This window comes from Podarcis pityusensis (genome assembly GCF_964106645.2).
Source record: "Podarcis pityusensis genome assembly, chromosome: 2".
Classification (NCBI taxonomy): domain Eukaryota; kingdom Metazoa; phylum Chordata; class Lepidosauria; order Squamata; family Lacertidae; genus Podarcis; species Podarcis pityusensis.
Window position 1 is genome coordinate 7472825 of NC_138029.1, and position 17206 is coordinate 7490030.

General features: G+C 45.1%; 2 protein-coding genes and 1 pseudogene across 3 annotated transcripts in view; 2 read left to right on the forward strand and 1 right to left on the reverse strand.

Annotated features, from left to right (window-relative positions):
• The window catches only part of LOC308470975 (retinol dehydrogenase 7-like), a 267166-nt gene that overhangs the window by 190421 nt on the left and 59539 nt on the right, over positions 1-17206 (forward strand). The window lies entirely within an intron of this gene.
• LOC308471104 (17-beta-hydroxysteroid dehydrogenase type 6-like) overlaps positions 1-17206 on the reverse strand; it is a 78683-nt pseudogene that overhangs the window by 32286 nt on the left and 29191 nt on the right. The gene's annotated exons all lie outside the window — the stretch shown is intronic.
• On the forward strand, positions 81-12877 carry LOC308471117 (retinol dehydrogenase 7-like). The gene is made up of 2 exons (XM_080995098.1): positions 81-1206; positions 12607-12877. The coding sequence occupies exons 1-2, from the start codon at positions 894-896 to the stop codon at positions 12867-12869; spliced, it is 576 nt and encodes a 191-aa protein (XP_080851224.1). The 5' UTR covers positions 81-893; the 3' UTR covers positions 12870-12877.

A 17206-nucleotide genomic window follows, 5' to 3' on the forward strand; every position in this document is an offset into this window, starting at 1 on the left:
TATACATGGAGAAAGAGAGAGAGAGAGAGAGAGAGAGAGGGAGAGAGAGGGCAAGAAAGAAAACAAAAAGTGGAGCTATATTTCCTGATGCGCGCAATTGATCTGCTTAAATTGGAAAAACATCTCTTGATCTTGTACTTCTCATTGTATTCTCCAGTTCATCATATGACAAAATATGTCATATGTGTTTAAAAATCAGGTCAATAAAGAATCACTAAAGAATGGGGGAAATACGTGGATTATTTAAAAAATATTTGCAAACATTTAACTACATTAGCAGGAAGAACACAACACAAGAAGTTAAATAATAACTTATTTGGAAACTAGATAGTAACAATTATAAGGAACTATAGGGGAAATGCAGTGATAAAAGTGAAACCAGAAGATGAAACAGAAGGGGAGGAGGGAAGTCAAATTATGTTTTTATTTCTGAAGATGTACTGCATTTCAGATCTTTTGTAAAACTGAAAACTTGAAAAATAAAATTAACAAACAAAACAAATTGGGGATTGGACCTTGAGCAAGTGCAATATGTGGTGCAGTGATGGCAAAATAAGGCATATGACCTGTTGGATGCTAATGCTGGGCTTGCACAATATCTGAGCTTAGTGTTGCTTATGTCTAGATATTTATAGGATCATACTGTTCCTCTTCATTTGGTTGTTCAGTGAATAAGCAGCTAGCTAGAGCTATTGTTTATACTTGTTTTAGCTTGCCTCTGCTGCAAGCAGCTCATTGCTTCATTTCTCCTTCCCCTCAATAACACTGCGAGGGAGGCTAAATAGAGCAGTGAGCTTCATGGTGGAGCAGGGGTTGGGATTTGGTTTCTCCAAGGCTTGCTAGGTGCCTGTGTGCCCTCATTCTTGCAAACTTCTTCCCTGCAGGTTTCAGCCATGTGGCTCTACCTAGCTGCCCTGCTGGGGCTTTATTTCCTTCGCCGATGGTACCAGGAGAGACAGACGGTGGAGAACCTGACGGAGAAATATGTCTTCATCACAGGCTGTTCCTCTGGCTTTGGGAACCACCTTGCCAGGCATCTGGATGCCCGGGGTCTGTGGGTGTTGGCAACCTGTACCACCCAGAAGGGGGCAGAGCAGCTGGACAAGGTCACCTCAGAGCGCTTGAAAACCACCGTTCTGGATGTCACCAGTACAGAGAGCGTTGCGGCAGCGACGGAGTGGGTGAAAGAACAAGTGGGGAACAAAGGTAGCTTTTTGTTGTTTTGTTTCCATGCTCTGGATCAGGCCAGGGATTATCTGTATCATCATCTGCTTATCTTTATTCCACTTTCCCACAAAATATGACCTGAGTGACTCCCAATACAGTGGTACCTCGGGTTAAGTACTTAATTAGTTCTGGAGGTCCGTTCTTAAGCTGAAACTGTTCCTAACCTGAAGCACCACTTTAGCTAATGGGGCCTCCTGCTGCCGCTCCACCGCCGGAGCGCGATTTCTGTTCTCATCCTGAAGTTCTTAATCCGAGGTTAGTGGAGTCTGTAACCTGAAGTGTATGTAACCTGAAGCGTATGTAACCCGAAGTACCACTGTATATCAAAAATAAAATGTATACAGACCATGCTCAAAGCATGGAAAACACAAATAGGCAAACTATCCCCAACCCCATCCCCACTAATCCCCCTGGCGTACCACCCATTATTCCACCATGCAGCACACAACCTTCAGATAAAAACCTGGCGAACCAAAGGCTTATATCGCCTAATAGACTTTTATAAAAATAACAAACCTTTGTCAACACAAGAAATACAAGACAAACTAGAAGACACCCAAATGCCCTGGTTAACACAACACCAACTACATGCCCTCTTAAACAACCCAACAGTAAAATTAGCAGCAACTAGGCCCCTGACAACCTTTGAAAACCTCCTCCTAACAACAAAGGGAAACGGTAAAGGGACGGTACCGCAATATACAAAATACTACTCCAAAATCCCACAAACCCCCTAGACGCAATCAAAAAACAATGGGAGAATGACATAGGCTATGAGATTAACCCCACTCAATGGACCAGAATGTGGTCTAAACCCCCCTTTAAATCCATATCAACGAAAAGAAAAGAACTCACACTGAAACTCACCTACAGGTGGTACCTAACACCAAGGAAACTAGCGCTAATACGCCCAGGAACCTCACCAAAATGCTGGAGAGGGTGCACCTCCACAGGCACATACCTCCACATGTGGTGGGAGTGTCCCAAAATCCAACTATTCTGGACAACAGCCATACGAGAAATATGTAAAATAACTAAGCAAGTATAAGATATCACCCCAGAATTGGCCCTACTAAACATCTTCCAAGACAACAATGCCCATTTACACCATAAAGAACTCATAACCCACCTACTTTCAGCAGCCAGGAACACCATAACCAGACACTGGAGAGACCTGTCAGGAGTAAGCATGGACCAATGGTACCAAATAGTATGGGAAACAGCCCTACTAGAAAAATTAACTAATAAACTGAAACTGACATGGGGACATACCCCGGTATGGCTCCCCTTTATCACATACACAGCCCAACAAGACAATGACAATAATCCACCAACAGCATACAAATCAATATGGCTAACCTGGTCCAAAACACCCACCCACCTCACTCACGCACGAAAACAAAGATCACCACAGCCAATCACACCCTAGGCCAACCCCAACCTCTCTCACCACCAAAGGAACACAAGTAACGCTGACACCAAACTCTACATACATTAAGCATAATAGAAACATCGCCACCCGACCCCACCCCCATCCATCTCCCCTCCCCCCACTCCCCCTTTCTTTTTCCTTCCTTCCTTTTTTTCTTCTTCTCCCCCTAATGCCTCAACAAATGAAATGGATTTGTAAAAATGTTACATGGGAAAAAAATACGAGGCATTACACTTACTTCTGTAAAACAAGAAAATCCTTAATAAAATATTAGAAAAACTAAAATAATAATAATAATAATAATAATAAAAAATGTATGACCATTTTAAAAAGTATTAGAAACAACTAAAATCAATAAGGCAATGAATGGGGAAGGAATTCCATGGGGTGACCTTAATTCAACCTCTGTCAAGAGCTGCTAGGATTGCCAAATAACCTGAAAGATTATTGCTTTGTGCCTTTGACAGCAGCTTGTTCTGTGAAGTCACATAGTGAAACTTCATTTTGTATTAAGATAATTGTTCCTGTCTGATAATGTCCACTGATCAACCTGATTCTAAAAGCACAGATATCATAATCGGTGTTGCAAGATTTTAATTTTAACTGACAAGCAGCTGCAGGACCTCAAACTGATTAGCCAGATTTTGCAGTGTAGGAGAAGCCTCTGGAGTCATTTGGCTGATCTACATTGAATTTTTCCTCCTAATAGCTGCCGGGAAAGGAGGCAATTTAGATGGGGGGAAATACTTGGGAGAAGAAGGAACCAGAGCAGCTATATTGCAATATGTTTTAAGATGCTTCCCATTTAAATGTGTTTGGGGAGCCCAGAGCAGAGAATATGGAAGGTATCACCTTCTGGATCAGGCCAATGTCTCTTCTCAGCCACCATTCAGTTACAAGCAGATGACTTCTCAAAAGCAGCAATCAAGCGCACTCTCCCTTCCTGTGCTTTCCAGCATTCGGTATTTGGAAGATTTTTGCTTCCAGTATAGAGGCAGAGCATAGACATCTTGGTTGTCCAATCCACTTTTAAAACCATCCAAGTGGGTGGGCATCCCTATCTCCTGAACCTTCCAACATTCAACTTCATTGGATGTCCACGTGTTCCAGTGTTGGAGAATGAGAAGCAGTGTGGTGTAGTTCCCTGGGCCTTGGAGTTCCCTAACCTATTGGTATTGGGGGACTTCAACATCCATGCCGATGCCACTCCCTCCTCACAGGCTCTGGACCTGGCGTCTTCCATGGCAATGCTAGGGCTCTCCCAGTTTGTTTCGGCCCCACACATCAAGCAGGCCACACGCTGGATTTGATCTTTGGCGTTTGTATAGATGTGATCATGTCTCCTTCGATGAAGGTGCCATGGTCTGATCACTACGCTCTGAAAGCCAGGATTGACTTTCCACCCCCACCCTGCTTGGGTGGCGAGCCGATTTGGGCTCGCCCGCAGAGGCTGATGGACCCTGACAGATTCCGCCAAGCCTTGCGGGACCTTGCTCCCCCTGGCGACTCATTGACTGAGCTAGTTGAGGGCGGGAATATCCAGCTCCTGGCAGCCATCAATGAGATCGCACCTAAGCGCCCTCTGCGACCCCACGGAAACCGGGCTCCCTGGTTTACCAAGGAGCTTCAGAAAATGAAGCGGGACCTCAGACGGCTAGAGTGAGTATGGCGGGGTGCCCGTGACGGAGCCTCAAAAACATCTTATAGGGTTTTTATAAAAACCTATGAGATGGCAGTGAAGGCCGCTAAGAAGTCTTACTTCTCGGTCTCCATTGCATCCGCTAGCTCTCGCCCAGCACAATTATTTAGTATAATCAGGTTTTAACGTCCCTTGAAGGACAGCCAAATTTAGATAACAATTTGACACACAGCTGTGAGGCATTTGCGAGCTTTTTTGTGGAGAAGGTCCTGTTGCTCCGCCATGACCTCCCTGCCAATTTGGATACACTAAAGGAACTGGAGGCCCCTCGACTGTCCTCGGGTCCAGTATTGGACCACTTTGACCGGATATCCCCAGCCAATGTGGACAGACTCCTCCGAGCTGGAAAGCCCACCACCTGTCCTCTCGACCCGTGCCCGTCTTGGCTGATTAGAGCGTGTCCAGACGAGGTGCAGGCCCCCCTGGGGGATATCATCAATTTATCCCTTGGCACCGGGATATTCCCAGGGGAACTGAAGGAGGCAGTGGTGCGCCCACTCTTAAAGAAAACATCATTAGATCCCTTAGGTCTATCCAATTACCGCCCGGTTTCGAATCTTCCATTCCTGGGTAAGATGATTGAGAGAGCGGTTGCTGAACAGCTTGGCAGGTTTCTGGATGAAACATCAGCTCTGGATCCATTCCAGTCCGGTTTCCGCGCTGGTCATGGGACCGAGACGGCTCTGGTCTGTTGGGTGTAGTGAAGGGTTAACCTTCTGTGTCTCGAGGCTGAGAGGAGGCGCTTACAAGGGAAGTAAGCCAGGACGTGACGAAAGCAGCTTGGAATGCTGTGAGCTGAGTGAAAAGTGAAAGCAGCTTTGTTACGCAGCTGCAAACAGAGGAAGAAGATGCAGCTTGAATCAGATGGAATTTCTTGTTTGTAAATATGCTACTTTTGAGCAAATAAAGTGATATTAGGACAGAAGAAACGTGTGGGACTTGTTTTACTGCCCTTTCAACATGGACGCTGTGCAATTCTGCTAATTGCTTTACGACCTGCAGAGGCGTGCAGGGGAAGCGTGCCGGACGCCGAACAATAAAGCAATAAATCTACCTAACAAAGGTTATGGGTGAACGTGAAGCGTGTGAGAAAGGGCTTTGAAGCTTTATTTGCTGATCGTCAGTTTGATCGACTGCCAAGCAAGACTTCAAAGGGCAGATCGGAGGAGGCTGACGGAGAGGGAGCTGAGAGCCATGTCGTCCGGAGTGCCCAGTTTGGCTGCTGAGTGAGTACCTTTGCAAAAGGCCAACAGAAGGGAGGCAATGGCTCAGCCCCGTGAACATGGCTTTGAGCTAAAACTGCCATTTCAGAAACTGACTAGCCAAAGTTGGTTGCAGTGGAGCTTTCAAGTAGAGTTGGGGAGCAGCTGTGGAATGTAATTCACCCCACACAGAATGCAGCTGGGAAAGCAGAGGCTAAGAGGGCTGCAGAGCAAAGTGAAGTTGAGAAGCGTGTGCTTGCTTTTTTGGCAGAAAGTGTGGATGCTCATCTGGTGCCTGTTGTGCTGGGTGCAAGAAAGCCAGAGGCCGCTTGGCTAGCACTCCGAGAAGCTTGTGGAGCTGAGTGGGAAGCAAGGGCCGAGAAGTGGCTGCATCCGAAAGGGAGAGGCAAGATGGCACCGGCCACATTCTTGAGAGCCGATACACAGCTGGGAGGAGCTGGGAGCCCCCACAGGGGGGCGAAGGGACTGTTGCTGTTGTTGTTGCTAGCAATGCTGCTTGTGCTTTTGCTGAGCCTGGGAGCTGTGTGGATGCTGCAACGTGTCTGTGTGAGGAACCTGGAGAGAGGGTGCAGGAAAACGTCCTGGAGACCCTGTGAGCAGTGGGGGGGCAGTGAGCAGTGAAAACTCAGAGATGCTTCTTTCTCCAAAAACTGCCAAGAGTTGTTTACGTCGTGAGTCGGAGCCTGGGAAGCTGAAAAGAGCTAAAGGCTTCAAGGCTGGCCACCTGCAGCAAGTAGAGATAAGAGCTTCAGAGTTGTGTGGGAACGCCGAGACAAGTCCAGTCTCCATGGCAACTGAGAGAGTTGCATCTACGGAAGCTGTGAAGGTCGTGGGCAAGTCTTCCTGCCGGGGGGAGTCTGTTGCCGTGACAACCAGAGAGGACATCTGCAGAAGCCCCAAGGAGGGGGGTAGTGAGGAGATTGTTGCCCTGGCGACCCAGGAATGTAAACAACAAGACTTTCTCACTGTAATAATAGACTCTGGTGCCTCAAATTCGCTAGTGCCATCTAGCAGTCTTTTGAGGAATTGCAGGACAGTAAAAACTGAGAAATATGTGACAATTGCAGATGGAAGCAGAAAAAGGCTAACAGAGACAGGCTATTTCTTCTGTCCTTTCCTTAAGCATGAAGTCAAAGCTTATGCAGTGCCCGGTTTAACTAACTGTTTGTTAAGTGTGCATGATCTACTCATTGATGATTTTCAAATTTCTTTTGCAGGTGACAAATGTGAATTCTCCAAGGATGGGAAACACGTGTACACAGTGCAGTCTAAAGATAATTAGTTTGCTGTAAATGTGCCTTTTTCCACAGGAGAGGATGACACCGAAGATGCGAAGGGCCAATGTGTGAATGTAGCGCCTCACCATGGTTGTTCACATATTTGGCACCGACGCTTCACCCATTTGAATTGCAAATATCTCCAGAAAGCACCAGAGCTGACACAAGGGTGCAAATTTAATGTTTGTGACAAATTTCTAGATTACAATGCATGTAAACAGGCGAAAGTTGTGACATGCTCATATCCAAAGTCAGAGAGGCAGACCACACAACCCTTTGAATTAATTCATGCAGATTTGTGTGGACCCATGTCTGTTGAGTCACTGGGAGGTTCGAAGTATTCTCTGCTTTTGATTGATGATTTTTCGAGGTCTGCTTGGACCTTCTCTCTGAAAACGAAAGGGGAGGCAGCTAAAATGATCAGGGATTGGATCACCGCAGTTGAGGTAACCTTTTCCACCAAAGTTCGTGGTTTTCAAAGTGACAGAGGTGCTGAATTCACTGGTTCTGCTTTACAGGATTTCTTTAGGGAGAAGGGGATTAGCCACAGACTGACCGCTCCTTACTCTCCGCAACAGAATGGGCTGGCAGAGAGAAAGAACAGGATGGTGCAGGAAGCTGTGTCTGCGGTCCTGTGGGACGCAGGGCTACCCCAGAAATATTGGTCTGAGGCCTGGCGCTATGTGGTCCATACGGAGAATAGAGTGTACAACTCTAGTGTAGGAAATACACCGTATTTCTTACTGCATGGAAAGAAGCCTAAGGTACACTACCTTCGTGTGTTTGGTTGTGAGGCTTGGGTGCTTATTCCAAAGGCTCTACGCAAAAAAGGTGAGCCAAGATCTAAAAGAATGATCTTTGTAGGGTATGAGCCTGGCTCAAAGGCCTGGCGGTTTGCGTACCCAAGTGGAGACCAGTCTAGGTTGGTGATAAGCAATAGCGCTGAGTTCTGTGAGCAAGCCGGTTGGAAGCGTCTGCACGCTAATCCAGACGTGATTCCACAGCAGTTCTATGACTCAGATGTTGAGGAGGAAGAGGAACTTGTTGCTGGGGACCACGGTCCAGAGCGACAGAGTCCAAGGCAGGGACAGCTCAGGATCCCTCAGAGGGGGGAACCTAGAACACCTCCTCAGGCAAGTGTCAAGTTTGAGCCAAAGAGTGAGCCTTCTTCACCTGCTGGACCAGCTGTAAGGCCCAAGAGGCGCAGCAGGTCAGAGGGGGAAGACACTGAAGTTGAGGATGATTTAGCTGGACCCAGTGAAGCGGCAGGGTCACCAGGATTCACACTGAGGAGATCAGCGAGGACAAGGAGGCCTCCTGATCGGTACGACGCTTCAGGCGTCTGGGTAGGTTCTGCAAGATGTGAACCTGAATCCTTCGAGGATATTCAGAGTTTACCTGAAGGACAGCCAGCAAGTAGAACGCGCTGCGTTCGAAAATACTGAAGTGTTTCAGTCAGCCCTAGGGAGTTTGTTGTACTTCTCCCAGTGGAGCAGACCTGATATAGTGTTTGCTGTCAATCTGCTCAGCAGGGAAGCTTCAAACCCTAGTGTGCAAGCCTGGAATGGCATCAAGAGAGTTCTGAGGTATTTGCAGGAGACCAAAGAATTTTGTCTTAGGTTGCCAGCACAAGGAGAAGTCAAACTGACTTGCTTTGTGGACTCGGATTGGGCTAATCTTGAGGATCGCAAGTCTGTGTCTGGCCTAGTGGTGAAGTTTGGGAACTCAGTAGTTGGATGGAGGTCCAAGAAGCAAAGTCTTATAGCGCTCTCATCCACTGAGGCTGAGTTTAGTGCTCTTTCAGAGGTGTGCAGAGAAGTAGAGTTCTATGCTTGCTTGGTGCAGGAACTCTGCGAAGTGGATTGTCTGTCGATACGTGTTTTCGAGGACAATCAACCATGCCTGCGTTTGGCAGAGTCAGGTCAGTTCAAGGCCAGAACTAAACACCTAGACATTCACTTTCGGAATGTGTGCCAGAGTGTTCAGGAGGGATTAGTTGCGCTGAAGTATTGTCCCTCTGCCAAGAACCTAGCTGATGGGTTCACGAAGCCACTCACCTTCCAAAGACATGGGGAGTTTTGTGAAGGTCTGGGTTTGGGACGACCAAGGGTCGATTCTCCCCTCAGGCGCGAGACAAGAGGGGGTGTTGGGTGTAGTGAAGGGTTAACCTTCTGTGTCTCGAGGCTGAGAGGAGGCGCTTACAAGGGAAGTAAGCCAGGACGTGACGAAAGCCGCTTGGAATGCTGTGAGCTGAGTGAAAAGTGAAAGCAGCTTTGTTACGCAGCTGCAAACAGAGGAAGAAGATGCAGCTTGAATCAGATGGAATTTCTTGTTTGTAAATATGCTACTTTTGAGCAAATAAAGTGATATTAGGACAGAAGAAATGTGTGGGACTTGTTTTACTGCCCTTTCAACACGGACGCTGTGCAATTCTCCTAATTGCTTTACGACCTGCAGAGGCGTGCAGGGGAAGCGTGCCGGACGCCGAACAATAAAGCAATAAATCTACCTAACAAAGGTGATGTAATCCATAGATGGATTTGTGCAATCTCCACACAACATCCTGCCTTAAATTCTCAAACCCCGGAGGAGGAATCATGTACAGCTCCTCCTGGAGATCTGAGTTAATCCTCGAGCAACTAACCTGGCTTTATACTGCGGCTCTCCAGCGTCAGTGGGTTTCAAGCGGTAAACCCACCTGGAACTCACAGCCTGCTTGCCCGGTGGCAACTCTGTGAGTGAGAACACACCTAGATCTTTCATGGACTTAATCTCTTTGTCCATTGCTCTGTGCCACTTGCCTGCTTCTTCCTCTGGTTAGGCTCTGGTCGCCCTAACAGACGATCTCCGCAGGCTGCTGGATCGAAGCGGGTCGGGGCTGCTGATTCTTCTAGACCTGTCAGCAGCCTTCGACATGGTCGATCACGAACTCCTGGACCACCACCTTGCCGACATGGGGATCCAGGGCACAGTCCTTCAATGGCTGCGCTCGTTTCTCTCTGGTCGTGGTCAGAGTGTGGCGCTTGGGGGGGGATTGTCATCGCGCCACTCCTTGGTGTGTGGAGTGCCTCAGGGTGCGATACTCTCCCCAATGCTTTTTAACATCTTTATGCGCCCCCTCGCCCAGCTTGTTCGGAGTTTTGGGCTGGGTTGACATCAGTATGCCGATGACACCCAACTCTATACTATACCAGCTGCACTGGCTCCCGGTGGAGTACAGGGTCAGGTTTAAGGGGCTGGTTTTAACCTTTAAAGCCCTATACGGCCTAGGACCCTCGTACCTATGGGACCGCCTCTCCTGGTATGTCCCACAGAGGAACCTATGGTCTGCAAATAAAAACATCCTGAAGGTCCCAGGCCACAGAGAGGTTAGGCTGGCCTCAACTAGAGCCAGGGCTTTGTCGGCTGCGGCTCCAATCTGGTGGAATGCTCTGTCACAAGAGACTAGGGCCCTGCGGGACCTGACATCTTTCCGCAGGGCCTGCAAGACAGAGCTGTTCCACCAGACCTTTGGCAAGGGCACAGCCTGACTCCCTCCTCTGGCAATCTGCACAGAATTTTGCTTAACGGTTGCCATCAATTTGATTTTAATTAATTTTTATAATGAAATGTTTTTAGAATGTGGGATAATTTGTTGTTAGCCGCCCTGAGCCCGGCTTCGGCTGGGGAGGGTGGGATATAAATAATATTTTTTATTATTATTATTATTATTATTAGTTGTTAGAGTTTCAGACTAGGACCTGGGAGACCTGGGCTCAAATCCCCACTTGGCATACTGCTCATTGGGTGACCTTGGGCAGTCACTGCCTCTCAACCTAACCAACCTCACAGGGTTGTGAGGATTAAATGAGGAAAGTGAGAACCATGTGTGCCACTTCAAGCCCCTTAGAGTGGGGAAAAGATGGGCTATAAACATGCCCACTTCATGCTCCCCCTAATTCTAGATCATTTATGAATAAGATAAAAGCCACAGGTCCCAACACTGATCTTTGGAGAACTCCAGTTTCTACATCTCCCCATCTAGATATTCCATTTATTCCTCTACTCTGTGTCCTGCTTCTTAACCAGTTTCATGACTGCTCAGCTTATTCAGGAGTCGGCAGTCTAAGTACACTAGGTCAACTGGATCAGTTTTATCCAACAGATCTACTTTGGATAAGCCTTCATGCTCTTTGCTAAATTTCATGTAAAGGCCTCCCAAAATGGCCCCCAGAGGTCACTGGTTGGCCTTCCTTTTAAAACTGTGTGAATCCCTGGGGAAATATTGGATCTCCAGCAATACTAAGATCAAATGCAAGAGCAGGGACGCATACTGAACTCTCTCTCTCTCTCTCTCTCTCTCTCTCTCTCTCTCTCTCTCTCGGTATATCTCCAGAGATAAACATTTGTTGGTCAAAATTGTCTGTTTCAGTCCAGTGTTTTCTGTGTTGTCTTTCTCAATTTGCAGATACCCATTTTTGGTTTTTTGAAAGAGTGATGTGAATAGAAGCTTTAGGACTCCCATGCTTTTAATTACAGCTTTCCTCTTAACAAATATTGCCCATTTTATTGCTTCCTGTTGATAGTAGTTGGGGAAATTATGATGAACCGCCCATCCAACTTTTTTTTAAAAAAATCATTTTTATTGGTTTTCAATTACAATCCAATAATAGCCTCATTATAACAATAGCAATTTATAATACAATTATTAATACCAATGGTTCCAATGCTGAATTATATAATTTAGATAAAGTGGCCCCTGTGTGCTAAATTTGATGATTCTATTATTTTCTTTATTTCTGCCTTCCAAAATCTTATTAATTTTCATTACATTCCAGTCATAATAATAATCCTTTATACAACAACTGCAATATTAATAACTTCTATTCGTGTTGACACATTAAATGATTTATGAAACTACAAGTGAGGAACTCAAACTACATCCTTGTTCTTCCTGTGTGTGGCAATTCTTCTGCCTGTGGTGTTTCTTCCGGTCCTTGTAAGATGTTATGTCTCCCCACCCACCCAGTTGTTGCTGTTATTCTTCATGCCTTGGGCGGAGCTGATATCCCAATGTTGTTCCAGAGATTTCTCCCTTGCTCCATCCTGTGCTTCGTTGTTTGCAACTTTAACAAATCCAAGAATACATATCAACCAAAATATAGACCACAAGAATAATACTACATCCACACTTCCAAAATCTAGCATACATCCAAATGTTATGCTAGGTGGGAACCTGGAACAATAATTATCTCTTCTTCTTCTTCTTTTGAAATAATTTTTATTTGATTTTTACAAGATTATAACAATACCAAATCCATACCCACATTTAGAGATTTCTCTGAATCTTCAGACTTCCCCCTTCCGCTCCGTGGGCCGTATTATCAACCTTTTCAACTGCATATTATTTCCTCATCCAAATTTTATGTCACTTCATTTTATCCATAATAATTTCTGCATTACAAGTGTTATTGCAGTCCTGCCAATGTTTTCATCTGCTGACAGTGGTGTCTCAAGTTTGCCATTCTTCTCTGGTAAGGACTTTGTCTTCATTCCATCTCTGGGCAAGTAACATCCATGCGGCTGTCGTTGCATACATTAAAAGTCTTTTCTGTTCCTTTGGGATCTTGGTACCTACAATTCCTAATAAAAAGGTTTCTGGTTTCTTTATCAAACTTATTTTAAACATTTTAAAAATTCATTATATATCATTTCAATTCATTACATATCATTTCCTTTGGGAAATAATAGCTGTCTCTTCTTGCACAGGGCTCTGGGGCTTGGTGAACAATGAGGGAATAAGTGTCCCATCAGGTCCCAACGAATGGCTGACCAAAGATGACTTTGCAAAGGTGATCAATGTCAACCTGCTAGGGTTGATTGACGTGACGCTACACATGCTGCTGCTGGTGAGGAGAGCCAGAGGGAGGGTGGTCAATGTGTGCAGTGTGAATGGACACCTGGCCTGCTTTGGAGGCGGTTACTGCCCATCAAAGTTTGGTGTGGAAGCCTTCTCTGACATCCTGAGGTAAAAACAAGCTCTGTACAGTGGTACCTCGCAAGATGAATGCCTCGCAAGACGGAAAACTCGCAAAACGAAAGGGTTTTTCGTTTTTTGAGTTGCTTCGCAAGACGATTTCCCCTATGGGCTTGCTTCGCAAGACGGAAACGTCTTGCAAGTTTGTTTCCTTTTTCTTAAAACCGTTAATACAGTTGCGACTTGACTTCGAGGAGCAACTCATAGCACGCGGTGCGGTAGCCTTTTTTGAGGTTTTTGAAGACTTTGGTGATTTTTGAAGCTTTTCCAAAACTTTTCCGACACCGTGCTTCGCAAGACGAAAAAACCCGCAAGACGAAAAAACTCGCAGAACGAATTAATTTCGTCTTGCGAGGCACCACTGTAGCTTACTTTTTGGTTTGGTTCGGTTTAGTGACGTGGTGTTTCTCCAGGTGTAGGGAATAAAAAACAGGTGGTGGGAAATCAGGCTGCTGTCAAGGGCTGAACCTTAAATCACAGATTAAAAAGCAGACATTTGCACTGTTTGAGAGATAAGGATCCAGCTCATGCTATGCCCACACTGGACCTGAAATACATTTGCTCATCTCCAGGTCTGCGGGGAAATATGTTTTTTCAAAATGCAAGCCTGAGATGAGATGGGAGGGGGAAGGTGCGTGCGTGGACTCCACAGATCTGATTGAATTTGCTCCACCACCTATGAGAGGCCATCACCTCTGCCAGCCCCCGCCAGCCCCCCAGATGAGGATGCAGCCCTGGCAGCACAGGTGCCAAACCATCGTGCTAACTACCTCCCCGCCATTTGGTGAGGGTGGACGGAGAAGTTGTGGCTGGTACTCAAAGATGGTTGGTTGTGTTTTGAGAGATGACAGCATCTTCAGAACAGTAGATCATCTGGGAGGGGGCACCAGAAGGGGCAGGCTGGGTTACAGAAGGGTTTGCTGCCTCCTCCTCCATCACTACTGCTGCCTGCACCACCTTGTTGTCTCTGCCGGAATCCACACAGGGCCATCAAGGGGCTGCAGGGTCCCTGCCAGAGAGCTTGGCACAATTAGGACATGTTCAGTTTTTCACCTTTCAAATTCCAAAAATGGGGGTGCTAAAAAGTTGTAACATGACTTGGGAATTCAAAAGATATTTTGCTTAAATTGATACCATTTAGTTTTGATTGGTAAGTAAAAAGTGTGAAATTGCATAGAAATCATTAAAAATGATTGCCAAGGACTTGCAGTTATTATTATTATTATTATTATTATTATTATTATTATTATTAAGCATTCATTGCCTGACCTTTTCAGAAGGCAAAATAAAAATTCTATGATTTGCTGACAGCAGCTGATCTGCGGACTCCCTCTGATCTGGAGGGACTAGCTCCACGTGAAATGGGTCTTTTCCGCTACGGCGAAGCGGGGACCCTTTCAAAAATCACAGGCGGATGAAGCCTGTGACCATGGGACTTGGCGGGCACCTTTAGCGCCCCCCCCAACCCGCAAAGGAACCCACTAACGGGCTCCGGAGCGAAGAGTGGGAAGTGGCGCGGTGCTGAGAGTCAACTGCTTCTTCCGTGGAGCGAAGCCGCACAGCCGTTGCCGGAGAGCGCTGCCTTTTTCCTGGGACAATTTGGCTTCTAAAATAATCACCCGTGAGTACTTAAATTTCGGACAATTGGACTTTAAATAAGGACTTGCAAGCAGAAAGGAAAATTGGACTTAAAAGTTTACCTCAATTTGGCACTGAAACGGGAAGGTCTAAACAGGAAGTCAGCCTTCCGTTTCTTTGTAGATAGATTAAAGCAAAGACATGGCAAACTAGAGCTCAGAAAATCGCTTGTAAAAGATTAACTTTCATCATTTAAAATTGTTGAACCCCCTTCGGAAGCAGGAGAAGAGGGGGGATTTTTTCGGACTGTTTAAACCTGCAGAAGTGAGTGTAAAGTAAAGTAACTTTCCACCATCCTGATCCTGGAGCGGGGTGTCAGGACTGACTTTTTTTTTTTTTGAAGCTCATTGACCAGAGACAAACGTTTTTGACAGATAGCTATAAGAAGAGAAACATTGATTCCATTGTTCCCCTTCGCATTTTAAAGGAACAAATATTGACAAAATATCTGAAAAAGGAAACTTTGTTGTTAGACTTGTCTTTAAAAGAAAGAACAAATAGAAGTTTTCCCCCTAGAGGGAGACTGTGAAACTGTAACCAACTCCGGGGAGCTTGCAGCTGTTACAGATTACAATCGTGGGAATAGACTTCTGACCTTGCAGGACAATGTATTCAGAAGCTCTGTTGTGTGCTTTCTGTAAAACAAATCCCCTACTGGAACAGCTACATGAGAAGACGGATTTGATGACTGATGCGATCAGAAATTTTAAACAGGCAGTGGGAAATTTTGAACAGGCAGTGGGAAAATATATGGAGCCCACCCAGGAATTAAATCAGGAGTGTGCCCTTACAGAACAGATGAGGGAAGAGGATGTTGCTAAATCTCGGGCGCCAGAGATGGAGGGAGCTGTGGCCCAACAGGAACATGAGCTTTTGGATTTGACAAATGAACTTAGAAAAAGCCAGATTTGGAAAGAAAAAGTTTGGTTTGGTTTGGAAATGGGGGGCTGGATAGACCCCCCTATGCAGGGATGTTTGGACTTTTCAAGTCCGGCAATGGGCTGTGAGATGTTTGGGGTTGTGGGGGCTCCTAATTTTGGAGGGATTTTGAAACATGTACTTAAAAACCACATGGAGTTTAGTGTGGATTATGGAAAAGGGGCTGATCTGTCGAGAAGGGTCAAAAACATTGTTAAGCTGGAGTTCCCACGAGTGAAACGAGCAGGAGACAAGGGAAAATACAGTTATAAATATGAAGAAGAGCTGCGGAAGGGACATGGAAGAGACTTAAGGGCCTCGGATACAAGGTTACCAGGTTAATGCGCTAGACCGATGGGATAATAAGGACTGACAAAACCCGGGACCCGGAGGAAGGGACGCTGGATGAAGATTGGATTGTTTTTATTTCTTTTTTTATTACTAGGATTGTTTTATAAAATTGATGAATGTTAGAAAAATGTTGGAATGAAATTACTTGGCTTTAGTAAAAATGTTTAAAGAATTATGTAAGAATATTATGGTTATGAGAAGTTGGTAAAAATAAGATTTAAGTTTTAAGTTTCAAGGTTTTTTATAGTAAGATAAGATTAAAATAGTTTTAGGTAATGTAATGACAGAATATTATGAAATATGGAAAGGATTTGCTGCGACAATTAACAACTAGGATACAAAAAAAGGGAGGAGGAGGAGGTCAAAGAAAGAAGGTAATGACAGTTGAGGATTTGAGAATAATGGATTTGTTTTTAAATGTTTTTGGTGTATTTTTGTTTTTTTGAATTTGTATTGTTTGATGTGGTTTGTTTTTTCTTTGCTCTTTCTTTTTTCTTTTTTTCCCTCTTCTACTTTGTTCTCTTTTGTAATTTTAATTCCCCCCCCAATAAATATCATTTAAAAGAAAAGAAAAGAAAACATGACTACTATCACAGAATAGGAAAATAAAATGGCCTATGCTATTCTTCTTTTCTTTTCTTTTCTTTTCTTTTCTTTTCTTTTCTTTTCTTTTCTTTTCTTTTCTTTTCTTTTCTTTTACCAAAGTACCTCATGACATAGGGTCCAAAGGAGTCAGGCAACAATACAGTGGTACCTCAGAACCCAGAAATAGTACCTCGGGTTAAGAACTTTGCTTCAGGATGAGAACAGAAATCATGTGGCGGCGGCGGTGCAGCGGCAGCGGGAGGCCCCATTAGCTAAAGTGGTGCTTCAGGTTAAGAACAGTTTCCGGTTAAGAATTAACCAGAATGAATTAAGTTCTTAACCCGAGGTACCACTGTACAGCAATGAGCTTTTATTAATTATTGGAGAAGGAATTTGTTTGCAAATATAGTACAGTATATGATCTATTATGAATATATCCTGAATGTATTTTAGAAAATTTTGAAAGCTTTTTAAAAACAAAGAACTAATTACAGTTAGTTCAATTTTTACGTGTGAGGAATGGGATGAATGGAAGAAGCAGAAACTTCCAATTTTCCCCCTCACCACAGTCTCTACAGTGAGGTCAGGACTGGCTGCCACAGAATAAAAAAACAAACAAACGAGAAGTTGAGGGTTACACCTGAGGTTCCCACACCACCTCTTGCATGAATTGCAGCTTGAGAAGCCATGTGTTTTTTACGCAACAGATGGAACATTACTGGGGGCAGCCCTTTTCTCCATGCATCTCAAGACTGGGGCAGAGTTGTGCCTGTTGAATTTCTACCCAATATCCAGTTAGTAAGGCAAAAAGCTTTTCAGAAGGAAAATAAAGTGGCACAC